At 50.0% G+C, this 27,828-nt stretch overlaps 1 protein-coding gene across 1 annotated transcript; it reads right to left on the reverse strand.

Moving 5' to 3' along the window:
* Window positions 1-1,130: 1,130 nt before the first annotated feature.
* On the reverse strand, window positions 1,131-27,828 carry Dhcr24 (24-dehydrocholesterol reductase). The gene is made up of 9 exons (XM_052716335.1): window positions 27,484-27,828; window positions 24,350-24,505; window positions 17,300-17,405; window positions 16,628-16,746; window positions 14,963-15,226; window positions 10,721-10,864; window positions 4,276-4,473; window positions 3,738-3,916; window positions 1,131-3,652 (listed from the first exon to the last, which is right to left on the reverse strand). Exons 1-9 carry the CDS (start codon window positions 27,712-27,714, stop codon window positions 3,499-3,501), a joined length of 1,551 nt encoding a protein of 516 aa, XP_052572295.1. The 5' UTR covers window positions 27,715-27,828; the 3' UTR covers window positions 1,131-3,498.

A 27,828-nucleotide genomic window follows, 5' to 3' on the forward strand; every position in this document is an offset into this window, starting at 1 on the left:
ACTGGAGATAGGCCTGTAAAGGGGACTAAGGGACCCCCAACTCCCTTCTCTATTCTCTTTGCTCCCTGGTTGGTGACCATTTTCTCTGCCACACCCACCCATTACGATATGCTGTCTCACCACAGGCCCAACTGATCATGGAGTGGAAGCCGAAACAAGCCTTTCCTCTTTATTAGTTGACTACCTCGGGTATTCTGTTATAGTGACGGAAAGCTGAGAAGCAGAAGAACAATAAAGGTTTAAAATACAACCCGTAAAACCGAAGAAAGGATTTCCCAAAGGGTTCCTTGAAGAGAGCTTCACAATGAAGTTCACCCACCTCACATGTTCTGGTAAAATGTCCATTGTGTGTACATCTGTGCACAACTTTGAGTTAAACTTGATTCTCCTGACTCTGGGTTTTTAAGCCTCACAGCCCTGGAGGCAGCTGGGGTGAGCCAAACTGCTCAAACAATAGGTACAAATCCACAGTGGCTCAGTCATAACAAAAACTTATCACTTGCTTCAGGGACAGTCGGGAGCTGGGGAGCAGCTCTCCAGTGATGCGGAGACCCAGCCTCTTCCTGGCTGAGGCTTTCCTCCTGACTCCTGCCCTTCTGGTATTTGCATCCAGCTACTGTGGGGGAACAGCCAGAGCTGATGTACTTCACATTCACTGCAGAAAAAACCCACTTAATCCTGGGGGCACACCCTGAGGGCTGTAAGGAAGGCTGGCCGAGTGTCCAGGGGAGGGGAGCATTCTGTTCTGTTGGAGGGCGAGTGGGTCCTCCAGCTTTTAGATGAGGAAAAGTCTACACAGACGCAATTAGCTTGTCAAAATCAGTTGGTCACAACCAAGTGACAGAGCCAGGACAGCAGCCAGACCTCCTGACGGCGAGTCTGGTGCCTGAGGACAGTGCCCACCCAACCTGGGCTGCCACCCTCTCCTGGGACTCTCCACATCACTTCTTCATTGGAATGACGGGAATTCATCTTGTTACCCGCTTCCCCCACGTTCTTTTCAGCTCGTGTCTGTGGGTGTTTGTGTGCAGACAGGACATCAGAGCTGAGTGGCACCACCTGCTGTGGAGTCCTGCTCTGACTCCATCCTGTGGTCTCTAAGCAAAAAAAAAAAAAAAAAAGACAAAGACGAGCTTCCAGGCCATACTTTATTTTTACAGAAGTGGTGGCCCCACAGCCACAGGGACATGTGTTCTGGAGAGTAGGCACCGTGCCTGAGACTGCAAGAGCCTGCTAAGGGGGATTCATGCCTTCTCCTTGGTCCCCATGACCAAATTTAAAAAAAAAAAAAAATCACACAGCACACACACTGCCACACCCATCCCCATCCCCCTCTTCCCTTTCAGTAACAGCCAATTCAGCTTTCTAGCCAGACAGTGGCTACAACTCTGATTTTACAGAAAACCTTCATGCAGCCAAGAAACCAGAGCCATGGAGGGGAGAGGCTTGCTTTGACTTCCCACATGCACTGTCCTGCAGCAGCAAAGTGACTCCACCCAGCCACTGCATGGCTGGATGTCAGGACTGGCTATGAGGAAAACCTGGGACCCAGCTCACCATGCTTGGAAGACAGCCACTTTTCAGGCAAGATATTATTGGAGCCAAACACTAACCTGAGGCTAATGTGATTCAAAATCCCTTCCCTTCCCAGGTCCTGGGGAATGTCTGAGGAGGGCTGGATTTTGGTTATTTAGGGTGACACACGTTGCCGGCATCACTGCCACAGTCCCAGTGGCTTTGGGATAGAGGCTTGATTGGTGGGATGATGGTGCTTTAGATATCACAGTAACTAACCTAGCTCGCACTGACCATTCATCTGCAGCAAACAGAGTCATCAGTCGGCGAGGACAAGGATGCACACGGACCACCAGGAGAGCCCATGCCAAGAACTCACGCTGTACAGACAGCCAAGTGAAGACTACTTCCTTCACAGGCCAAACGGATGAGGTCGTTCCTCTGCCTCTTCCAGTGCCACAAGTGCGCCTGCCGTCACAGGACCACGCTGGCACCGTGCAGTATGCCAAGCTCTGAGCGGCATCAGTGAGTACCCTTCAATTAAAGTCGGACTCTAAGGGCTCTGGCACCTGCCAGACAGATGAAAATGACCCGGGAGCTGGCTTGGTGGTGGGAGGAAGGACTTAAGATGATGGACAGTCCCTAACTGTCACCTGGATTGTTTATGTCCCCCGACTTCTAACATTATTAGGCTTTCTAGTGTCCAACGAAGAAAGGCTTCAGGAGCTCTTACGTTTCAATGCGACATGAGAAAACGACGGCGTAGCGGGGACTGTGACCAGCTCAGCTCTTGAGTTCTGGCTGCTCTTCCAGGACTTGGTCCCCCACCCCCACCCCCACCCCACTCCCAGACTCTGGGTTTTCAGCCAGGCAGTTCTGAAGGTGGGGCTGTTCAAACAACCACGCTTCACTAACAAGGCAGAAGGGCCGTGGAGGCCCCTTCCTCTGGAACGGAAATGGAGCTAACTTTCTCTGAGCTTAGGATTTGTAAGGCACTGAAATTAACTAGAGCTGGGGGCGGGGGAACAAAATGGGGGGAAATGAGTGACCCTGGATGCTTTCCTTCCGACCCCAGGGAGGGTCCTCACAGTAGCACAGGGCGGATACCCCTTTCTCACGCAGTGTGGGAACCACCCCTACGGGACACAGTCATGAGCATGGGCCCCTGTCGTGACTCAGTGGATTCTAGAGGAGCTCTGGTTGGTGGGAGTCAAGAAAGAAAAGCCCAGGAAAGCCAGGCTTCCCATCTTGAGATGTCTTTTCTAGGAACAGTTCTGAGTGGGCTCAGTGATGGCTGGGGTGACCCTTGGGCCTGAGCAGACAGGAGGAAGGGGCAGGATGGCCCAAAGACGGCAGAGAGAACTTTGGACCGGACCTGGCTTTGGCACAGCACATCCTGGGCCGGCCTGCCCATCACGTGGCCCCCTGAGGTCCAGGGGAAGAAGGAGAACCTCCTTTGCTCCCATGAAGGGCTCTTGTGGTGGCTGATGCAGGCAACGCGGGTACAACTTCAAGACACCCCCTTCATCGTGCCAGCCAAGCCTGCGCACAGGTGACCTGTGGGGAGCCCTCCTGGTCTGAGCACTGGATCCAAAGCATGAGTCAGGTGTGAGGTTGAACGGGAAGCAGTGGTAGCGGCTGCCACTTAGGAAGCTCCTCCCACACAACCGGCCCTTTATGTAGATGACATCCCACGGGTAGGTATTTTTACCTCCTTCCACAGATGAACGCGGGCACAGAGGGGCCAAGTGACTAGCCCGGAGTCGGAGTCGCACAGCTAATGAGTGGCTAATCTGGGACCGGGATTTAGGACTGTCTGACTCCAAATCCCACGTGCTCCCACTTGCCTGAGCTGCCCTGGAGGCCATCCGGCTGCCTCGGGGATTTCTGGAGGGGTTTCTTTCTGAAATCTGGGAAAGCAGAGAAGCTGGAGCGAGGGAGAGCAAGTCCATTCCCATGCATCTGGCTCCCCAGGTGCCCCGCTCAGTGCCTCGCCGCCTTGCAGATCTTGTCATACACCTCGGGGAAGGCATCCTGGCAGCCAAGTTGCTTGCGCAGCTTGTGGTACAAGGAGCCATCAAACATCTCCCAGAACTCCTCACGGTTCATATAGCAATCAGCGTATAACATCTGGAACCTGCATGGGACGGAAGGGGCGAGGGTGTGAGGATGGACAAGGTGGGTGAGAGGGTCCCTGTGTCCCCAGACCCTAGGCCACTCACCCGTGCACACTCCGCACAAACTTCTCCAGCTGCCTCATGCAGGACCTGGCCTCGAAGTGCTTCACTCGCGGCTCCCCATACGCCCCAATGTCCACGTAGAGCTCAGCCTCATCTCCCTTGGGGTGCACCAGTCCTGGCTGACTGGGCAGGATGAACGGGCACAGCCAGATGGGGTAGACCTGAGAGGCCAGGGAAGTGGGTTGGTCTGCCTTTTCCCAGCAGGTAGCAGACACAGAACTGGCCCACCCACATCCCACAAAGGGAGACTTTTGAGTTTGCAGCTCTCACTAGAGGCTCCCAGCTCTGGCCTCCCCTCCAGCCCTGCCAGATACACTCATCCTATCTCACGAGGCCACTCCAGAGCGGCCCATCAGGTACCACGGCCCCTCCTCCTTGCTGCCCTGGCTGAGTGGGCCTAGATCCTTATTTTATAGTTGGAGAAACTGAGGCCCAGGAGGCAGATACATAAAGGTGGGTGACATGGCTCTAGGGAGATCTGGGTTCCATGGGACCGTGCCCGCCTGGCCGCCCAGCTTACGTGGATGTCATTTTGGAAAGTGTGCAGGGCCTGAGACAGGCACTTCATGGGCACCAGCATGTCCTGCACCACATGATGTTGCTCGTACAGCTTGCGGAGAGTCTCGCCCTGGGTCAGCTTCAGGAGGGAGATCTTGGGGGGCACCATCCAGCCAAAGAGGTAGCGGAAGATGGGGTTGTTGCCAAAAGGGATGATATCCTAAAAGACAGAGATGGGGGATGGGAAGAAGGAGCCATGGCCAGGTCCTCGATCCACTAGGGACAAGTACTCCAGGGTACAAGTCCCTCACTAAAGGTGGAGGGGACCTTTACCAGATGGATCTGGGTTTGATCCTTATCTTCCACATTCACCAACTATGACGGCCTTGGGCTAGTTACATAACTTCTCTTAGCTCAGCTTCCTTATCTGTGAAAAGTGACATGTAAGGCAAATGGAGATAGTGTGACCCGTGCCAGGAACACAATGATAAGGTGGCTGCCATTCCTGTTCTCCAGATTAAGGTCAGAGTGGCCGGCATCCCGTAAACATTTGCTAAACAAGCGCTGTCCAGTGAGAACAGGGATACTCAGAGAGCTTGAGCACTTTTTCTAGGGTTATGCAGCAAGGACAGCTCTCACCAGGTGGGTGGAGTCTAGCTCCACAAGGAAGCCAATCATTTGCTTCCCTTGGTCTCCCGAGACTGATGGGCAGACGCCATCTTTCCTCTCATGCCTGCTTCTCCACCACGCCCTTTGCTTAGCCATGCAGAAGACTCCCTAGCTCACAATGTTCCTCCCGGCTCTAGGCCTTGCCACCTTCCCAAGTCACCAGTGTGCAGAGTACCACAGCCCCTGGAGCTTTGACGCCAAGGGTGGGTGTCAGACAAGACGTTCCAGACAGGGTTCCTGTCCTGAGATGCTCACTCTCTTGGGAGTGGAGGGTAAAGGGCAGATCTGGGGCAGAGAGTCAGAGGCAGTTCCTGAAGGTCCCCTGGACTAGGAGCCCAAAGCAGCAGTATGTGCCAACTGCTGGAAGTCTAGTATTTACACTCATACATCCCAAGTGAGAGCTCTCCTACGAGGGCATTTATCTACTGTTCAGTCTGCTAGATCCACACAGAATCAGCGCCCTGTAGCCACACCTACTCATCTATGTGTCGATGGCCCCTGTCTGACTCAGGGGACAGAGAGTACTTGAAGAGACTGAGTATCCCCCCCCCAACAGACCTCTCCAGTCCTTCCCAGACTATGTGGGGTGCCTCACTCTGTTGCCCGAATGTAGAGCCATTTATTTAAGTAGGTCTACATTGATGAGCATTTAGATCATTCAAAGATTATCAGTGAAGATCCTTTGCACATGTGATGTTCCTGGGAATGGACAATTCTAGATAGAGTGCTGTGGGGATCTTTAAGGGATCTGACTTCAGACACTTGCACCATCTTGTACTCTGAAACTAGAGGTGAACATTGCTCCTTGCATGCTACCAATGTGCTGTCACACTTCCAGATCTCTGCGGTTTTCCTGACAGGTGAACAGTAAGTAAGACGCCGTGAGATGCCTGTTTCTGGCTCTCAGGGAGACTATGTCACCTTTCTCAGATCCACTGGATTGTATCAGCCGAACATATCAGCCTCAGAAAGCTGGTGTTTAAACCCTGCTCTTCTTTCCTGCTTCTGCCACACCCTCACAATCCATCCTTTGACTCCTTGGTGACCTGGGGCTCCAAAGCCCTGTCCTGCCATATGCTGAAGTCACTCATTCCAGTAATCTCCCTCAAACCGCTTCCTCCTCAGGCTCCTGCCACCTCAACTGCTGCCTGGATACTGGCCACCTCTGCTAGGGCTGGCTGCAGGGCCCCAGGGATGACCAAGGATCCCAGGATCTCCTTCCTTACCCATGTTAGTCCCCAGCCCCCACCCACCCACTGGCTAACAAATGAAAATGGCAACCCCTAACAGAAGGAGGACCCAGGTGCCCTAGGTTCTCAGGCCCCTTACTTAACCGAAGGATGAAAGTCAAATAGAATTTTCATGTACCAAAAAGTAGACTAGCCTTGTATGTTTATCTATGTATGTAAATGCATGCCTGTGGAGGTCACTTATGGAGGTCAGAGGACAACTCTGGGTGCTGTCCTTGCCTTCCACCTTGTCTGAAATAAGGTCTCCTTGGTTGTCTGCTGCCCTGTGGGCCAGGCTAGCTGTCTGGGAAGCTTCCAGACTCTCCTGTTCCATCTCCCATTAGAAGCTCTGGGATTATAGATGTGGGCCATCATGCCTAGCTGTAAGTGGGTTCTGGGGATTCAAACCCAGGTCCTCAGTCTCGAACAGCAGCAAACGCTTTACCCACGGAACCATCTCTCTAGACCAAAGAATTGTCAAGACAGTGGGTTCCCCCCTTTGGTCCCTCCCACCCCATTGTGCTAGGGATTGAACTGAAGGTTTCATGTGTGTTAGACAAGTGCCCTATCCCTGAGCCCCAGCAAGCGCTCTTATATTTATATTTAAAAGATGAAGAGTAAAATCTATACTAATAACTTAAAATGTTTTACTTATTATGCTAATATTTATGACAGAACAAAGGAAGAGGTTTTATATTTTAGGACTTTCAGTGGCACTCTAGACCTGTTTTGTGCACCAGCTGGCCCTGAACTTGGTGCTGTTCAGTGACCCAAATGGGGGAGGGGAGGGAGGCAGGTGCTTGAGCCAGCCAGGGTAGGCCCAGGTGAGGGGTGGCTTGACTCATCACCCAGAATGCAAGTTCGGCGGGTTCTTTCAAAGACCTTTTCTTCTACAGGGAAGAAGGCGAACTGAAGGCAGCCAATGGAAGGAAAGACGTATTAGTGGGAAGCCTACATATTGAGACTGTGTGTGTTCTTTATCGGAGAGGTCCATAACTTCTGTAACTCCACCTAGCTGGGTGCTCCACCCACTCCCCAGGGACTCAGGGAACTGGGTTCCTCCTCAGGAAACCACCCTTGGCAGAAGGGAGTTGCCTCATGCAGGCCAGGAGGAAAGGAAAAAGCCTGGTCGAAGGGCAGAGGTGTGGGTAAAGTCTATTGATCTCAAGGGGAACAACATTCTGAAGGGCAGCTCTGCTTGGAGCTCCTGTGGGCCAGCTGAAGCCTTCCTTGTGACTGACAGCTCGGCGGTGGCTGCTGTTGCCCGGTCTTTTGCCTATTTCCCTGCATTTCTAAGTCCCAAGAGTAAATAAACTCCAGGTAAGCAAACACAGGCTTAAAACACCTGTTCTTCCAGTTCCTTCCTGTAAAGGAAGTCGATTTAGGGCAGTGTTTACTTAACAGCGCACCAACACGACAAGCTTCATTTCTGAGCATAGACTGTGAAGCAGTTAAAGATCTTATCTCCTTAGGAGATGGGGCTCAGCGCCCCTCAGCTGGAGTGGGTTCAATTAAATGACACACGCTGCTCACACTTGGGATGTGGCGGGAGTGACCGGAAACCATGACATGACAGGCACACTGCAGAATCTGCCTGAGACTCTCTTGGGTGATCTTTTGTGGGAGACGCCAACCGCTTTGCTGTTTGCTGTTAGGCAGTTCAAGGAGCCCATGGGGTCATGAGTAAGGGCTTCCGCCATCTATCACCCAGCCCCCACACTCACCGATCCCTCACTGGAGCCTGAACCACTGCGATCCTCTTACCCCACTTTCATGGCACCCCTCAATGAGGCCCAGACTGCTGCATCCTCTCATCCACACTCATGGGTACCCCTCACCCCACATTCACGGTGCCCCTCAATAAGGCCCGGACTGCTGCATCCTCTCCTCCACACTCATGGGTACCCCTCACTGGGCCTGGACTATTGCAATCCCTCACCCACATTCACGGCTCTCATCACTGAGGCCTGGGCCACTGTGTCTCTCCTCACTGTCACTGATTCCCTCCCGGGTTCTGGACCCCTGCATTCTCATCCACTCGTGTACACAGCAGCTCTACTTTACGGAGTCTGGGATCACTGTCACCTTCATTTGCACTCATATTTGGTGATTTTAATAGCCACACCTATGACCTACTCACACTTTGGTACCCCAGCTCCCCAGCCCGCTTGCCTTTATCTTCCAGCAATCTTATTTTTCGCTGAACTCAGCTACTGTCCTCAGGTCATATCTCAGAACAGCTGACAACATTGTCACCATGGCAATCTAATCTCAGAGCCAAACTAGTCCCGGTGCATCTTTTCCCAGAACCACCCATACGATGCTCACTCACTGCAGACCGGATCACTGCGGTGCTCTGTGGCAGCAGAACTCAGTTGCCAGAGTATAAAAGTATCATCTAGTTGGTCCTTTAAGAATGTTTCCTGAGGGGTTGGGGATTTAGCTCAGTGGTAGAGCGCCTGCCTAGCAAGCGCAAGGCCCTGGGTTCAATCCTCAGCTCTGGGGGGGCGGGGATGATGTTTCCTGAGCCCCGGACAATCAGTGTCTATATTCATCTACTCCACAGTCCTACTGTCCAGCCTCCCCTAGGGGTGGCCCACTCTACCCACCTGGCACCCAGTCACACTGTGAAAAGCCACAGCCACAAGCTGGCTTTGCCATGAGTTCATGGTCACTAGTCTCGGGAAGCTGAATCCCCTGGTCATCCCCAGTCAATGAACTTCCTATTCTGTAAGGGACAATTCACATGTCCCCTCTCAAGCTGTCACCATGCTCCGGCTGAAATTCCCACTTCTGATTTCATTAAGAAATTACAGACAACCAGAAGGGCAATCTCTCAGCTTCCCACCTCCCAACTGTCCCCAACTTCAAGTGACAGCTCCCTCCTACACATGCTACCACCATGAGGCCACTTTCTCAGCTGAGCCAAGGAGCCATCCCACTCTATAAACACCCCCGCCCTGTACTCTCATTCTCCCCATCAGCCCTAGGACACATAACCATGCTGTCACCTCTCCTTCTAAAAACACTCACAGAAACAAGAGTCTTTCTCTTAGTCCCATCCTCCTCCGGCTTCTGTCCCGTGTCTATTTGCCACGTTAAGTTAGCCTCTGAGATGGGTTTTCACATCCCATGCTTTCAAGCTCAGCCTTCCGGGATTCACCTGCTATTCAAAGCTGATTCTATCCCTTCATTTAACTTAGCACTGACACTTTCCTAAAGGTCCCCTGGGCTCTGGCTAAGGGACCTTCTCTTCTGCTGGTTCCTCTCCCCGGGGCTGTAGGGGACCCAGGGCTGGGCATCTTCATGTGCCTACTATCATGACTTTAAATATAATTTCTATATATACATAAAAAAAAAAGCAAGGTGTGGTGGAACAGGCCTGTGAGTTCTGCATTTGGGAGCTGGAGGCAGGGAGAGCGAGGCTAGTCTCAGTGACATACAGTTGAGCGTGGGCTGCATGGGACCTTATCTCCAAAACAAAACAACCAAACCCAAACCAAACCCCTACAAATTCAAAAACATTTCACCGATGCCCATATTTATACACACGGTCTTAACCTCTGCTGAGACCCTCTGGTCCTCACACACATAGCTGACTGGCGACCAACTGGAGGCCCCACCTGTGTGCTCCAAGAAGATCTGCTCTAGGCAGAATTTCCAGGGTCCTTTGCCATGCCCTCCTCGCTTCCAGTGGTGGTTAGGGGGCCTCCTTCACCTAGTTCTTGGGTCTCCAACCTTGAACTCATGCCAATCTGTCTGGAAATCCTGTAGGTCGGCTCAGCTGTCACAGTCCCTCACGCTGCTCTTCCCCTCTTCTGCCTCCCAGACAACAGTAACGTTTCATCTCTTTTTCCATGATCGCTTAGCCCCCAACCGGCCCCACTCTCCTTCCAGCTACCAAAAGCATTCTTTAAGATTAAAAATAAAAAGTAGGACACGCCACAGTCCTGCTCAAAGCATCCACCGGCTTCCTATCACACCTAGAATGAAGCATTAAGTTCTCACTTGACCTACAAGAAGCCATGTGACCCAGCCTCTGGCTGCTGTGTGACCTCATTCTGCACCCTGGCTCTAGCTCGGCAACCTTGCTGTGTTTCAGATAGACGCAGCCCGCACTAGTTAATTCTCTTAGCCCACCGCTGGCCGTTCCTCTGCCCAGGAGCTGTCCTGGAGGTTCTGTATGGCCTGTCTTCCTGTCCACTCATCTCTATACACAATCTCACCTCAAGGCTGAACTTGACTCTCTCCTCGCCCCTTTGCACAGCCTTTTCCCCACTTGCTCTGGCCCAACACTGAGCTAGAATCCCTGTGTTTAGTAAGGATATAATGCCTCCTGAAAGATAAAGCAGGTCTGCTTTCCCCAAAGCATGGCCCCACTCTCAACGTCAACAGTGAAAACAAACCTCTCACTGCAGGTGGCTGTGTCCAGCCCAAAACACAGTAACTGCTCTGCTGGATGGTGAGGACAAGACCCTTCACTTCACCAAAAGGACAGAGAATTGTGGCCACAATGTGAATGGCCCACTGTCCCAGAGGAGCCAGGGCCTCGAGAGAGCCACACCTCACCTGGAGCTCCCAGAAGATGCTTCGAGTGTGGCGGTGGTAATAGTGCCTCAGGGGAATGTACTCAAGGCCCTCACGGTTTGTCTTCAGGTAGTTCTCCACGTGCTTGAAGAACCACGGCTTGTAGTAACTGCCAATGCTATTCAGCTGAAATGACAAGAGGGTATTGTGATCAGAGAGTGCCAGACACCACAAGGGAGCCACCAGGGAGCCACAGTGATCCGGGCCGCTGTTCAATCCCCTTGGCCTTTTCAAAGCTCTGACATGTCACCTGTGGCCTTGGAGCCTCTTCAAAGCCAGGCGGGCTGGGCACGGCAGGCACTCTACAGCAGAGAGCGGTCACTCAATGACCTTAGTGCTGCACAGGGCCATGGAGCTGGCTCTGGCAGTCTAGGGAATTTAGTGGCCCATCTTAGCCAGTGTCCTGCTTCAAGGAGAAGCCAATGTTCACGGCGTCAATGATAACTCAGGGCTCTGTACAGGTTAGCTCCACTGCCCTCACCGAGCCAGTGTGGCCCACCCTCACCGCAACCCACAGCTCCAGCTCCGGCCAACCACGGCACTTCCTTGCCGTTCCCCGACTTGGCTCCAGTCCTCTGGGTTCGGCACTTCCGCTATAGTCTCCCTCTCCTGGGGGGAAGCTCGGGTTACAGGTCCTGGCCCCGGGCTCTGTGTCCTCCAATGCCTAAATGACACATTGGACTGTTGTCTTAGGGTTCTCAGAGGTTCGGGGGCCTTGATCTGCCTGGTTCCAAGATGACTTAGCTGCTCAGACCCCAGCTCCCTCTCCCCTGAAGTGGATTCTGGGCATGTTGGGAAGAGAGAACATTCTAGGGCTGGAAGGCTGGCCAAATGTTGCCCAGCCATACTCTAGCTGTGTGAACTGGTGCGAATTAACAATAAAAATTAGACATTATCTAAAAATAGTATATATATATTATAAATTTTAGGGCTTTATTTCTCTCTCAAAACAAAACAAAACAAAACAAAACAAAAAAACAAATAAAAAACCACAAACAAAAAAACAGGACCATACCATACTATACATTCTGTGTACCAATCTGCTCTTCCCATGTATAAGCCATGAGGCTGATCCTTTAGCCTGGTGGTCTCACTTTGTATATGGCGAGATACCGATACTTCTGACTGGAGTGGCTGTACAGATCAAAACACACAACACGGAACACACCTAGCAGGGGCCTGGCCCCCAGTGAGCCACAGCAGCAGTTCCTTGGCCTCCCCCTGGCTTTCAGCCTTTCCCTCTGCAGCCAGCACCCGTCACTGCCCTCTTGTGAAGCCTCCTCTGCAGCAGGCACTCTGTGGGGAGCAGCGTGGGAGCCACAGTGGGCTAGATGGTTTTGCCCAAGCTGGCTTCCCGGTGGATAGTGAGGCCTCTGCTTGGTAAGAGAAGGGGACCGAAACTCAGCAGCAGACGGAGCAATCTGATCTGAGGCAGCTGAGGCCTGGCCACCTGCCTGGCAGTGGCATCCACTGTGTAATTAAGTCGAAACTTGGGGTGCCTAGGTCCAAGGTCTTAGGGAACCATTGTACCAGAGAAGCCCTGACACGATAATACATAAGTCAACCTAAGCACCACTCAGGACACATGGCAGCTGGGAAGGCCAGGTGGCCGCAGAAGCTCATTCTGGCTTTAACGTAGCCACAGAGAGCTGCTCCTGCCCGCCCAGCTGTAAAGTGGGTTACATCTTCACAGAGAGCCTCACCCTGGATGGTACCACCAGACGACCCATCACAGTGCTTGGCTGGCTTCTAAACTGGGGCGCTTGACCCATCTAACAGCATCTACTACTCTCCTGGCCCAGCTCGGCTAACATCTGATGTCCCAGTCTTGCTTGCTAGGACAAAAGGCAAGAATCTCTGGCCTCTGGGTTTTTCTGGAGGAGCTTGGCCTGGAGGAGCCCCTGGAAGGGTCTTGGGGCCTTCGTTCCCTCCTCAGTAAATGCAGGGATTGGGTCAGGTGTCCAAACACTTCAAAAAGCCGAACAAGTCCTTTTAACAAATCCTTTTAACACTTTGATGGCATCTAATCCATCAGACAACGGTAAAGTTATTTTGGTATGGCGGGTGACTTCTCCCCTGGGTCCCTCCCCTCAGCTTTACACTGTGGACAGTCTCTAAGGAAATGCCTGGGAGGAGCTGGAACACCTCTGGAGCAGATTCCCCTGATAGGTGAATAGGGGTCGGGGGCTCACCATGACTAGGCTTGAGGCCAGGGAGAGCCAGAACACTTCAGCTCCATGGCTTCTGTTGCCACTAATGCTCCTGGATGCCCTCCTCCAGACATGTGTCCTCCTCCAGACAGACATGTGCCACCAGCAATCAATGCTGTGGATGCTGCTAAACTCTAGAAGCTGGGACTCAGGGACCCACATGAACCGGGAGCAGAGATCAGAATGTAAACCCGCTATGCTTGCTGGGTATCTCCAGGAGTCTCCCTTCACTGGGCCTCATGTCCTAATATGGAGAGGGGACGGTTCCACAAGACTAGTGAGTCCTTTTCAATTACTGTATTTCACAAGATCAGGGCCTCAGACACTAGGTAAGCACTCTACCCTGGGTCAAACCTTAGCCCTCTTCTCCCATTACACAAAACCACACCAAAATTAACTGACTGGTCGATTGATTGATTGATTGATTGAGTGTGTGTGTGTGTGTGTGTGTGTGTGTGTAAGGACAACTTGTGGAGTTTGGTCTTTCCCTCTGCCTTGGTGGGAAGTACCCATATCCACTGAGCCATCTTGAGGCCCCTAGTTTTAAAACATTCAAGTGTGTAGGTACAGATCAAGAGCCTTAAGAGATGCCTATACTTCGGTGCGCTAATTCTACTTTAAGATATTCTTCAGGTTCTCACTGCTCCACTAATTAAGTTAAAAACCAAAACAAACAAACCAGAAGCAACTTAAATTATTTCCAACTGTGGACAGTAGTTGTTGTTTTTTTTTAATAAGCAACAGACAGGTCATTTGCTTATCGCACTGTTCTGAAGACAGCAAATCAGCTAAGGCAGCAGAGCCCAGGACAACGCTCACCCACCGGGCAGGACAAATTTGAAGACGATCACAGATAAAGGCAGACAAACTAGAAAACCCTGCAAAGATAAGTTCACCCCGCAAGTAATGAGAGAGCTACAAAATAAAGAGGAACTATTTTTAACCTTATCAGATTGGCAAAAATCAAAGTGTGATACTCTCACTACCGTTGGCAAGAATGTAGGGGAAAAGGCCTTCAGCCACCTGTGGCTGGATGCGGGCAGAAACACAATTACTCCATTGAGGGCTGTGTGCTTTCCCTCACCCATATTTAGGGTGCTCCCATCCCGGCTCAGGATTCCATTTCATTCATAAAAATGTGGGTATGAAAGGACAAGAAGAGAGTCTTGAATTAGGCCAAGTACTTACATTCAACCAAGTGGTTCGGAATAGGATAAAATCAGCACATGCCTGACCACATACGCTGGGAAATGCACAGCCAACTGTGGATGTGGTTACCGTGTGTGTGTGTGTGTGTGTGTGTGTGTGTGTGTAGACATGCACCTTATCTTTCCTACATATTCAACATTGCCATAATAGTTTATCATTTAAAAACGTGAATTACTTGGTTTGCCAGGCATGATGATCTCTGAATTTGAGGCCAGTCTAGTCTACATAGTGAGATCCAGACCAACCAGGGCTACACAGTGAGACAAACAAAAACAGCAACAACAACGTAGTTGACTCACACCTATAATTCTGGAACTCACACTCAAGAGACTGAGGCAAGAGGATGGCTATTAGTTGGAGGTTAGCCTGGGCTACACAGTGAGTTCCAGGACAGCCTGAGCTAGTATGTAACTGTCTGAAAATAAAGATTGAAACATTACGCACTTGTTATGTATAATTAAAATGTTAATAAAACATTAAACATTGTAATGGTGAAAGCTGAGGGTGTGCCCACTTGGTTTGGAGGATGTATCAAGGTAATTGCTCAATCTTGCCCCTGTCATCCTGTGGAAATTTAAATTAACCCTTGGAGAATCCGATTCCTCATCTATGGCACAGATCGTCATTAGACATTAGGTTTTGTCTACCACAAGGGGGTCACATGACAGGCAGGTGGCAGAAGTGGAGGAGACAGGACTCTTGTGGCCCCAACACAGCTCTGAAGGAGCCTGTTCCCTGGTGGGCTGCCACAGGGAACAGTCTAGAAGAGGCCCAGCCCCAGCCCACCTTTCTTCCCCTGGCTTACCTTGCTGGGTTCTACGTCATCCGTCATGACCCCTGTCATGATGACAGCCTCATCGAGGGAGTACAGCAACCCTTCCACGAAGTGGTTCTCCAGCCGCTGGGACTCCCGGGTGAATTTTTCACAGATGGCCTCCAGGCCCCGAACCGGCTCAAACCGCAGCTTGACATACTTCTTGGCTGGGATGATACGGATCTCGGCCGCCACCAGGAAACCCAGGGTCCCACAGGACCAGGGCACAGCGTAGAAAAGGTCTGAGTTTTCAGACTGAGACAGAATTGACATATGCTGAGAGCTTGCTCTCTAGACACGGTCAGTAAAGGGACCTAGGGTCTGGGCCGCATTCCTGCCTGTTGCTATCTTGAGCAACGTACAATATAATCAGCACTCGATTTTCCCTCTGCAGTTTCCACTTCATATTTAACCTCCTACTGCTCCCTATACCAGGGATGCTCAGCTAAACAGCACCCACTACCTGCTGCTGAGGCCTAGCCCCCGAACCACATGCTACCCAGCAACGTCACGACCAAAGACCCCAGCGGGCCCCCAGAGCAGGCTACATGAGCTAGATCCCACTAGAGTCAGGGTGACCAAGAGGCACGAAAATGTGAAAACGCCCCCTCCTGAGCTGGCGCTAAAAGACAGACTGCCTTTCCTGGCCTGCTTCACCTTATATTCAGGGCCTGGCAGGGCATTGCCCGCTTTGGACAGGCAAGGAGCATGAGTCTACAAGGTGACCTGCCTCAGTCAGGCTCTCCCAACTCCGAAGTAGTGCTCTCCCTACAGCCCTCCTCAGGTTCTGAACATCTGACCCTACCTGTCCTAGAGACGGACACTGCCTTGTCCACCGGCCATTCTAAGTTAGATTTTTTTTTTACGTCTCCAAGAGCCCTTTTCCAAAAAAAATTCAGCCTCAGGCTGGCTTATCAATAGGCCCGCGATGTACCAGCTCTGACCTGCATTGCCTTGGGGGTAGGCGGGACAGGGAGCAGAGCGACAGCGGACTAGACAAGGAAATTTTGTGGCCGGCAGCAGGAGCCTCTGGTACAGCAGGACTCGGTCAACCATTATCATCCCCCCCCCCCAGGCTACTAGCTCATTTCACTGTCCAGGTCCACAGCAGCATGAACTCCCAAATCCACACCCCTGGCTCCATGCCGGGGAACCAACATCACACCTTCCCCCTCCAGATCACACACAGCTGTCAGAGGACCCGGCTTCTGAGGAGCCTTTGTCTCCTTCTCCCCGATAACCAGGTAACAGGGCTCAGGGAGCGTGTAGGAAGATGGCGCTGAACCAATGTGACACAGTTCTTGGCTGACTGCGGCCTATTTATTCCAGACCGGAATTCCTGAGCCAGTCACCTTTCCTTGGGCTCTCTTCTGTGAGGCCAAGGCTCTGGAGGCTCTGATGTATCCACCTCGAACCCGACGACCCAGGTTTAAGTTCTAACTGTGTAAGATTCACTGTGTGACCTTGGGTAGGTTATTAGCCTCCCTGTGCTTGAGTTTCCTATCTGACCTCACAGTTGGTTGGAGAAAGTAACATGCATGAAGCATTCTTAACAGTACCTAAGTGCATTTAAGGGGCTGTACAGCCCAATAGATGTACTTAAAATGAGGCATCCAAGGACAGCCACCTCCCTAACTCCCCCATCTCTGAACTTACCGGCGTGCAGCGCACGAAGCTGCCATCTGCCAGGATCAGCTCGTATGCAGTGCAGATGTGTTGGAAGAGGCCGTACTTGTGAGATGACGACTCGATGCCTGTGCCCATGATCAGGCCCCCTGCAGAGACATGGATGTCAGCAGGGAAGGCTGCGGTGTGCAGGGGGGGTGGGGCTGGCGGACCCGGAGCTGCTAAATTAGGATACGCTCCCGAGAGTCATCAATTTGGAGAGTAGGAGTGAGAAGGTCTCCGTGAGACCACCCTCACCTCTGGCCAGCCTCAGAGGTTAAAAAAAATCTGCGTGTGCATCCCCTTTAAGAGGAACTTTAATGAAAAGAGAGGTGACTGGGTGGCAGGGTGCTGTGACCTATGGGAAGATGCTGTCCCTGGAAAAGAGCTTTGGGGCGGGGGGGGGGGGGGCACGGACCCTACAGGGAGAGGAACCAAACTCATTCTGCGTGCGACACTGGTAGAACTTGAGCAATGGACAGTCACGAGGGAGCAGACAGGATCAAAACATCTGAACTGCTCAGAAATGGAGCATGGCCATTTCCGGCCCAAAGGGAAAAGCAGCCGTCACAAAGTAGACCTGCTGTACGGAAGGGGGCCGATGTTCCTCCACTCTGACACTCGGGATACCTAGGCCTCCTGCCATGAACATGGAGTACTCACCCACTGTGAGGTCATCGAGCTCAGGTAACACAGGCAAGGTCCAGCCAATGGAGTTCAGCAAAGCTGTCACCTGACCCATAGACACCAAGGGCTCCACTCGAACAATCTGTAGATGGGACGAGAGAGGCTGGGCTGAGGGAAATAGCAAACCCAGCAAGCATGCCTGCACAGAGAGTGACAGACACCTCAGCCTTCCCAAGCACTCAGGCTGGAGAGTCCTATACAGCCTTTACGGATCTTTCTAGAATACTATACTGGCTTTAATTACGGTGAATATGACTTCCGGTTCTGAGTCAGCTAGTGTGGAATGTCATCCTCTGGAAGATGTCGTATCTGTTGATGTGGTTGCATACACTTGGAATCCCAGTACTTGGGAAGCTGAGGCAAGTTTGAGGCCTTTGGGGCTATCTAGCAAGATCTTGTAAAAAAACGAATGAAGACAAATCCCGAACAAACAGAATCAAATACAACAAATGCTTAGTTATTTTTTTCTAGATTATAGGAGAAATATTAATTTGGAAGTAACAGCAAAAAACGAGGAAGAAAACAGCGATCATCTAGTCTAGCTATTCACTTAGCAATGACAATCATGAAGCAGATCTGTCTTGCTTTTCCATATGTCTATGCTGCTCTTTTGTATGTTTTAATACAGCACACATATACACAAGTACAAACCCACACATACACATCTGTTTGACTACTAAAAATTTAGTACTAGAGGGGGCTGGATAGACGGCTCAGCAGTCTATCCAGTTTGGGAGGACTGGGTGCTCTTCCAAAAGACCCGGGTTTGAGTGCCAGCACCTGCATGGGCGCTCACAACCATCTGTGACTCCAGTTCAAAAGGTGATGGCTGTCTTCTGGCCTCTGCAGGCATCAAGCAAGGAAGTAATGCAAAAACACATATGTAGGCAACCACCCACACATGTGAAAAAGAAGTTGGCCTTAAAGATTGGGGAGACCACTCAGTGGATGCTAAGACAGACATTCAGACTCCTGGCACCCATGTAACTGCCTGGTAGACGTGACAACCTGCCCAGTGCATGAGAACTGGAGACAGGGAGTCCTTAGAGCAAGTTGGCTAGCCAGACAGGACAAACTGACAAGCTCTGCACTCAAGTGAGAAACCCTGCCTCAATACATAGAGTGGAGAGCAATTACAGAAGACACCCAGCTTGCTGTGGGGTATTTGTATACTGTGTGAAAATGTACTGCTTTTGTTTCCATAGGAGAAGAAACGCTATGGATACCATCAAGACTGATAAAAATTAGATTCAAACAGGAGAGAGACGTCTTGAAAGGAGAGGCGATAGTTCATCAAACAGCTTGGTCATTCAATCCAAACTAACTTTTAAGACTAAAAAATGCCTTCTTTCATTTGGATCAGGTATGGAAAAAATAATTATTTATTATTAAAATATATATTTTTTTCTGTTGTGAAAAACCATTTTGTTCCTGACAAAAAAAGGAATTTGCCAAAGTTAGGGTTGGGGCAGGGTTTTGTTTTTGTCTTTCCAGGAGAATAAAAGCATCCCATTAAAGGATCTGAAGACCACTGAACAGATGAGACATCGGAAGAAGTACAAATCATCCAGAGAAAAATGTCCCAAGAAAAAGAGCAAAATTGGCCTAATGGTACAGCACATTTCTAACAGAATAAAACTTCATAAATCTTCCCAAGTATTTGTTTCTGCTGTTCTCTACAGGCATAAAAGGCAAATGGTCTGTTTGTGGTCCCAGTTCAGTTAAAAATCAAAGCTGCCTTTGGAGTTGGAGCATGGCTCTCTCCTTCTCTAAACCCAAGCATGACTGTTAAAGGAAAAATCCAAACTCTCTGTCTCATGTCAGAAGAGCCATGTGATATGGGACAGAAGAAACTAAAGGGACTAGTCTATTGTATAATATTATCTCTAAATTTATAAGATTACTGTATATATAATATATACTTTCTGTCATGATATTAATGGTCATATAGAGTACTAACTAATTCTAGAAATAGGCTTCATCTAGCTTCCTGTACATGATTTCAGGCTTGAGCCTGAATTAGGTAACTAGGAATTAAGCTTGTGTACCCTGGGTATACTTAATAGATTGTGGTCTTTTAACCTATCTGTGATCTGTTGCATATGATATTTAAAATGTTTAAGTTTTCTGCAGTGAACTGTGATCATTCCTAACAGTGATTTTTGAAGTCTTCAAAAAAGATGATGGGGCCGCGCAGTGGTAGCGCATGCCTTTAATCCCAGCACTCGGGAGGCAGAGCCAGGCGAATCTCTGTGAGTTTGAGGCCAGCTTGGGCTACCAAGTAAGTTCCAGGACAGGTGCAAAGCTACACAGAGAAACCCTGTCTCCAAAAACAAACAAACAAACAAACAAACAAACAAACAAAAGATAATGGGGCCCCCACAACAAAGATTCCACCTGGATTGTGGTGATGCGACTAAGCTGACAAACACCACCCAAAAATCATCTTTGAACTAGAAACTACTAGGGACAATTTCAAGGCAGTGAGTTGAGATGGTCTAACCTTGCAGACTATCCAGCTAAGACTTCAGATAAGCCCTACACTTTCCCATCACACAGAGACCAAACAAAAAATAACACAGCTAGCTCTCCCAGGACTTGACCATTACCTCAGTTTTCCCAGGGTCCCCTAAAGATTCTGTCGCCCCCAGTCAGCAGGAAGTAATTCTAAGAATATAACACCCACATTCCCAAGAGGTGGGGTGGGTGGTTTTTGGTCATTTGGTGGATTATGAATGTTTGTCATCATTTAGGGGGGTTGGTTGCAAATTGTTACTGGTCCTGGTAAGGGAGGAAACTAAGCAAGGGAGATTGTTCAAGGATCTCTTCCTGAAAAAAATACATTAAAATAAAAGCTCCTGACAGAGTTCTTGCTAGAAACAATACAAACAAAGGCAGTGGAGTAAATTCTTCAAAGTACTGAGAGAAAATGCCTGTTAACCTGGAAAAATGTATATATATATATATATATATATATATATATATATATATATATATATAGTGACGTATACAAGAAATGTTAGGAGTGCCTTTGGGCAAAAGGAAAACAAATGAACAGAAACACATCTCTAGAATAGAAATGAAAAGACAATAAGCTCCATGGACAAACAAGCTATTATTTAAGTTTCTTTATGTTGACAATGATACAGTGCGGAGCTAGGAAAAGTATGGTAAGAGTACAAAGGGCGGGAGGAAGGAGATGGAAGTATATTGTCATAAGATCTTTACGCCATGTGTGAAGTGAGACAGCATCACTTGACTGCAACGAGGAAAATGTATACTGGAAACCCTGAAGCAGAGCTGCAGCTTAGTAAGCCAGAAAGGAAGCTAACACAGAATCGCTAAGATTATTTGGTAATCCAAAAGAACCCAGGGAAGAAGAAAGAGAAAAGGAACAGAGAACAAATGAGTCACCTAAACGGACAACAGATGGCAGGTGACAGGCTCAAACCCCATCAATTAAGGACATTAAATGCAAGGGTCTTACCACCTCAATGAAAAGACAGAGGTTGCCAGGTTGAATTAAAAAAAAAAAAAAAAAAAAGCAAGACCCAACTGGGTGTTGCCTGTAAGAGAAACACACTTTATTAGGTCAACAGTAAAAGGATTAAAAAATATAGCCGGGCGGTGGTGGCGCACGCCTTTAATCCCAGCACTCGGGAGGCAGAGCCAGGCGGATCTCTGTGAGTTCGAGGCCAGCCTGGGCTACCAAGTGAGTTCCAGGAGAGGCGCAAAGCTACACAGAGAAACCCTGTCTCAAAAAACCAAAAAAAAAAAAAAAAAAAAAAAAAAAAAAAAAAAATATATATATATATATATATATATATATATCATGCGACCGCTAGTCAAATGAAAAGCTATCAATATCAGACTAAGTAGATTCCAGAGCAAAGAATATAACTAAGGATTTTTTAAAAAGGTAATCTCAACCAGATGTGGTGGTACACAGCTATAATCTCAGCATTTGGGAGGAGGCAGTGGGTAGAGGGTTCAAGGCCAACCAGAGCTACATCTTTTCATAATGAAAGAAAGGGATTAATCAAAAGGACATAAAAAAGGTCTTAAACATATCTGTTTATGCCTAGTAAAAGCTTTGAAATACATGATGTGACACTGGTACATGACAGGCAGAGAATAAACAAACCTACAATTGCAGACTGACTTCAGTCTCTCTCATTGATGAGCAGAGAAAGGTGGAAAGTCAGCTTTGAACAAGACTAAGAGCCACGAGACCTAAGTGACAAGTGTAGAACATGTTCCTCCAAACAGTGCACTCATATGAACTCGTGCATGTACACACACACACACACACACACACACACACACACACACACACACACACACACACTAACCTGGAATTTCTTTTTCTTTTCTTTTTTTTTTTTTTTTTAAGTTAGATCATTCAATTTTCTGACAACAGCTAAATTAGATCAGAAATCTGAGATAGAAATAGTTTGGTAAATATCAGGAAACTAAATATCCTGGTAATTAACCCAAGGCCAAAATACACAGCAAAAGGGAAACTAGAAAGTATTTTAGGGCTGGTGACATGGCTTAGTGGATAAAGAAAAACACTTGTCACCAAGCCTGAGTTTGATCCCCAAACCCATAAGATCGGAGAACCTGTTCCCACAGCTGTCCTCTGACCTCCACACTCATGCATGGGCAATAAAATTCTGGTTTTCAAAAGACAAGCCATGGACTAAGAAAATACGGAATGATTTTGGATTTTAAAAAATTAGCAAAGGATCTGAACAGGCCTCAGCAAGGACGACATGCCAAAGGCCAGTCTGAGCATGGAAAGGTGGCCAGGGTCTTCAGTCATTAGGGGAGAGCAAGCTAAAACCACCAGGAGATGCCACCATAACACACCATGAGAATGGCTAAAATCGAGGCCCACTACGACAGGTTCAGCGACATGCAGAGCAGGGACTGTAAAATGCAGCTACTCCTTAGGAAAACAACCAACCAACGGGAGCAAGTCCTCAAACATAAACAAACATCCACCTGCCAAGTGACTCAACCATTCTCCTCCTCCACATTTGTCCAAGGAGAGACTTTCAAAGATTTACTATTTCGGCCGGGCAGTGGTGGCGCGGATCTCTGTGAGTTTGAGGCCAGCCTGGCCTACAGAGTGAGGTCCAGGAAAGGCGCAAAGCTACACAGAGAAATCCTGTTTCGGAAAATCAAAAAAAAAAAAATGATTTACTATTTCTTTAAGATTTCTTTGTATTATTTAAAACTATGTGTATGTGTGTATCTGCGTGTGGGTTTATGTATGCAGGCGTCCTTGGAGGACAGAGGTTTTGGGTCCCCAGACCTGGAGTTACAGGTGGTTGTGACCCCTCTGATGTGGGTCCCAGGAACCAAACTTGGGTCCTCTACAAAAACAGTACACATGCTTAACCGATGAGCCACTTCTCCCGCTCCTATCTTAATTTAATTTTGATTTTTTTAAATTATGTGTGTATGTGTGTGTGTAGCTCAGAGGTATCCAGTGGCTCCCCTGGAGCTGGGGTTGTAGGTGGTTGTGAGCTGCCTGACATGGTGGGTGATGGGGACTGAACTCAAGAGCTGAGTCAGCTCTCCAGCCCCAAAGAAAGTCCTTGCATGTTTACAGAAGGCCTGCTCAGAAATGTTCCTGACCTCTTATTTTTGTAATAGGCTCAAAGTGAAAATAATCTGATGTCCATCCGCAGGTAAACAGCTAAACAAACCGATCTAGCTATGCCAAGGATACTATTTAGTAGCCAGAGAGTACGCACCAGGCACACACCCTTCAGTATGGATGCATCTTAAAATACTCATTAGAGAACCCAGGCCAAAGAAGCATGCACTAAATGGTTTCTTTCAATAGTCTCCGAAATCTAGCACTCATTTCTAACAACAGAAGCAGAACACTGTTAACCCAAGGCTGTGGGTGGAACAGGTAGGGAGGGGCTTAAGGGGAAGAATTACCAAGAGCTCTGAGTAACCTTTTAAGGCTGTCAGGCATGCTCTGTGTTTGAATAATGGTTTCACTGGTGCAATGCTGTCAAAACTCATGTCAAAATTTATGACCCCATTGCGCAGTTTAAATAGGTGCAGTTTACTGGATGCCAGGCATACATTAATTAAGCTGTCATAGAGAAGGCACAGTGATACATGTGCTTTGGCCAGGGTCTCCCAGTGATGAAATGCCATCAAGGGGACACACTGCATGCAATGACTCTCTTGTTGCCAAATATTGCACTGTCTATTAGAAACGAAAATGTAATCAAAATCTGTGTGTGGAAGATCTCTGATTACATATAAGCCCAATTCTCTTTTCCTCAAGCTATGTTTTGAGAAGCAGAATGACTGACTACACCTTATCGTAGCTAAAAGGCCCAGAAGCATTAAGAAGTAGAATTAGTAGGTGGGCCAAAGAGTGTACATATTTCTGGGCAATTTCCCCTCTCCTGGTTACCTCTCCCTGGCACACACCATTTTTTTTTTTTCACTAGCATACTTTTTTACCAGGAAGGGGGTAAGCAGGTTCCCTTTTGTCACTCATGTTTGCCGGTGATTTTTCCATCCCTAATTTTTTTAAATAGAACTAAAATGATCAAAAGATTCCCTGGAGTTCTCAGCTTGCATGATGGGCTATGGCCAGTCTTTCCTCCCAGTGGCTGGGAGGCTTGGGAGGACAACAATGGTAGGTAGAGCTAGTTAGTAAGCCCGAGCTACTGGCCGAGCATTTATAATTAATATAAGCCTCAGTGTATTTATTTGAGAGCAACTGTGGGACAGAAAAACGCTGCCTACACAGAGCCTTTACTGACGGCCTTGGTCCTGTCCACTCTGGGATGTCCTTGACTGAACTCAATTCCCTGTGAGTCACTCACACCAGGGGCAGTGTCCACCTGCTCCCAGAGCCAGGGCACAGCACATGCTAACTTGGTTTTGTTTCTTTTTTTATTTTTCCTTTGGGGAGAGGGGCAGTACTGGGGATTGAACCCAGGGCCTTGTGAACGCTAGGTAAACTTACAAGCCCAGCCATCTCACCTGTTTCTTGGTGTCCACCTCCAGAATGTCCATCAGATTGATCATGATGTTCTTATGAGTCTTCTTGTATTTCCCAACCCTCAGTGAGACGGTGAGCCAGCCAGGACGCCCCGTGCACATGAAGGTCTTGCTGCCTTGTTCCTTCCATTCTCGTACCTGCAACCACAGGAAGAGACTCAGCTGCCTCCATCTGGGATCCCCAGAGCGGCTCACAGGCCCTCTTTCAGGATAAGGGAGCTGGGAAAGATGCCTTTACCCAGGCACCATTGGGGAGGATGATGAACCCCTGAGGGCCTTACCCTGTGGAGTCTCCCTGGCTCACAAGGCCAACAGAAGGGCCAATGTGTTGCTACTGTACAAGGAAGAATGAAAAGAACTAGAAAACAAAGTATTCTGAAAACATTGAGTGGAAAGTCCAGGAAAGGCTTTAGAGTTGTAACCGAGCGATTATAGAAGCGGTTATCATCCCCAGTGTGCTCCCACTAGACTAAGCACCTACTGTACAGTCTTGTTAACTCTCTCAATCCCAGGAGGTTGAGATGAGCTCCCCCCACCCCACTTTTGCAGATGAGGAAACCCAGGCAAAATAACTTGTCTAAGATCATACAACCCATGACTGGCAAGGCCCAGATTCATAGCCAGGACTGACCAATCACAGAGCAGGGAAGACAGAGCCCAGAAGACAGATGGGCTTAGTCCACGGAAGAAGAGCTCCTTATGAAGCGTCTTCTGTGCCAAACCCTGCTGTCAGCATCCACACATGCTAACTCATGGACCACTTTGACAGGGAGAGAGGGAGCAGCCAGCCGGTGGGCCGTGGTACTTTGGTAAAATCTCCATGCCAGAGCAGAAAGGGTGCAGGGCCTGATCCGCTGATGAGGAATAAAAGAAGTATCTTGTCCCTGCAGACAGAGAAGGCAGGTACAATGCATGGCTGTAGTTAGGGTATCCAAGCACCGTCCATTTCCTCTTCATCTGCTTCTAGTAATTCCTCTTCCCTCCACCCAGGTGAGGCGGATTCCACCCTGCTGGCCACAGCGACAGTTTTAGGAATGAGACTGTGATCCCAGTAGTCAAGCCATCGAGTCTGGTTCTGGGAGGCGCACGAGGTGGGGGCAACACTGGCCAAATCTAAGCCAGAAACTGTTGGGGACTCCACAGGAAAACAGCACCCCATGAGAATGAAGTCAACTCAGGGGAAGGAAGAGCCAAGAAAGACATGGCAGGCGAGATGGAGATGAACGGGAGAGAGGGTCCTGGATTCAGTCACACCTCAGCCAGCTGCACTGCTGGACTTTGCAGGACACAAGCCAATGGCGGCTCCTTTTTACTCAAACCAGCTTCAACTAAGTTTTGCAAGAGCCCTGTCAAGGGTCAGACTTCTGAGGAAGCTGCCCCGGAGCTGTCAGGCAGAGGGCTCAGGATGGGGAGGGGCTTTCAGTCTGGCAGGAAGGCATTCGTAGGAGTGGGCAGTAAAAAAGGCAAAAGGTGAATTCCATGACCACCCCGCTCTGCCTGGCTCTGCAGTCAGAGACTTCATGGAAACCGAGTGTGAAGGAGTGGATGGAGTAGGGTGCTGCTGGATGGTGGGTCACACGGGTAGACGCTATCAAGGCTGGAACATTGATTGGGTTTGGGGCAAAGAAGCAAAGCCCGGAAAAACCATTCTTTGTCAAATTCTCAAGAGAGACAGGAAGGGTCCAGAAAGTGGGTAACAACTCAAGCAGCTATGGTAAGAAACTAGGCATGAGGCAATGAAACCAGAACCGTGGGATGGGATGGAGAGAACGGGTTCGAGGGAGACGAGAGTTCAGGCTCACAACGTAAACCTCATTTTAGTAACACAGGTACCAGACACCAGGTGGCTGTGGACTGCAAATCACAGTCACGAAAGGCACAAGGTACGGCCCGCTGGCCCCATTGTTTCCTGTTCACAGCGCATCCTTCCATTTAGTTTCTGTTAACAAGCACTCACTAATATATAATATACTCTGGCCCCAAGGGGAGCTGTCAGCTAACAGTCCCGAGTCTTCAGGAGCTCACAACCTAACCAGGGCGTCCACCAGGTAAATGCGCAATCTGAACCCACAGAAAGACCTAGGAAGGAGCGTGCAGGTGGGGTGGGAGCAGAGCCGTGGGGCTTCCACAGTGAGTGCCCAGACCCGGGGTGGCAGCGCAAAGTCCCGCTGATCCCAGCCAGCACCCTCTGCGCGCTCTTCTCACTGGGCAAGGTCTTCTGGTCTGGAGGTCGGTCCGCCTGCACCTCAGGCTCAGCCTGCAGCATACAGCATGAAGTAAATGGAACAAGAGGATGTCTGCCATGAGGGCGGCAGCAGGAAGCAGACGCTCTCTGCAGCCGATGCCAGTTAGTTAGAGAAGAATATAAGGAGGGGCAGAGGAAGCCCATGCCAGCCCTGGATGGGGGAAGGAGGCTGCACTGTGAAGGAGTCTCAGCCTAGGTGCCGGCTAGCCTATGTGAACCCATCATCTACTTACTGGGTGCAGAGTGACTTCACTGAGCAGAGTCTGAGACTACACATGGGGTTGGGGGCTGGATTCCACCTTCTCTCTTCAGTCCTTTATTCTAAAGGCCTCCAAAGCACGTCAAGCAGTCGCGCATTGGGTTACCTCTCGAGGGTGGGAGGCAAAACAAACTTTCACCTCCGTCCTACCATAATGCTCCTCTCCCAACCGACTTTCTAACCTTCTTCCTCTCACTGCCCTGCTCCTCAGCTTCCCTACCTTTGCTCAACCAATCTCTCCACTTGAATCATTTCCCAGCACCACCTCCCGGAGGCCATTCCTCTTCTGGAATGCGGGGGGCCTGATGAGTTACCTGACTGTTGCCCACCGCCCGAAGGTTTAGGGTCCCTCGTTTTCCAGGCACTGCGCATGCCCTGCACCTAGCGGACACTCCGTAAGCCTCCGAGCAAGGTTCTTCTGTTGGTTGCCCCAGTGCTTCGGCTGATTCCGTTTCATCCCCCGGGGCAGTCCCTTCCCCCATCACGCGCGGGGTCCTTCGCGATCCGCCGCCCCCCCCCCCCGCTCCCACGCCCGCTCCTCGGGCCCGGCACACCGCTCCGCCGCCCGGCGGACCGCAACCCCAGCGCACAGCCGCGCCCCGCGCCGCTCACCTGCTTCTGGATGTCCCGCACGCGCTGCTCGTGTAGGCGCGGCGCGCTGCTCAGCTTGAACACCACCCAGGCGCGCACGTAGTAGTAGATGTCGAAGATGAGCGAGAGCGGCAGCAGGAAGAGGCACACGAACACCCAGCGCTGGTGGATGAGCACGAACTCCAGTCCCTTCACTCGCACCCAGAGCAGAAAGAGCAGCGCGCACACGGCCAGCGACACGGCGGGCTCCATGGTGTCGGCGCGGCGCGCCGCGCGGGAGGGTGCGGGCTCGCGCCGCCGGTCACGGCAGCCCGCTCCGCTGCTCCGCTGCTCCGCCGGCTCAGAGCCTGCTGCTGCGACCGCCGC

This window comes from Peromyscus californicus, unplaced genomic scaffold (assembly GCF_007827085.1).
Source record: "Peromyscus californicus insignis strain IS unplaced genomic scaffold, ASM782708v3 Scaffold_5__1_contigs__length_169319896, whole genome shotgun sequence".
NCBI lineage: Eukaryota > Metazoa > Chordata > Mammalia > Rodentia > Cricetidae > Peromyscus > Peromyscus californicus.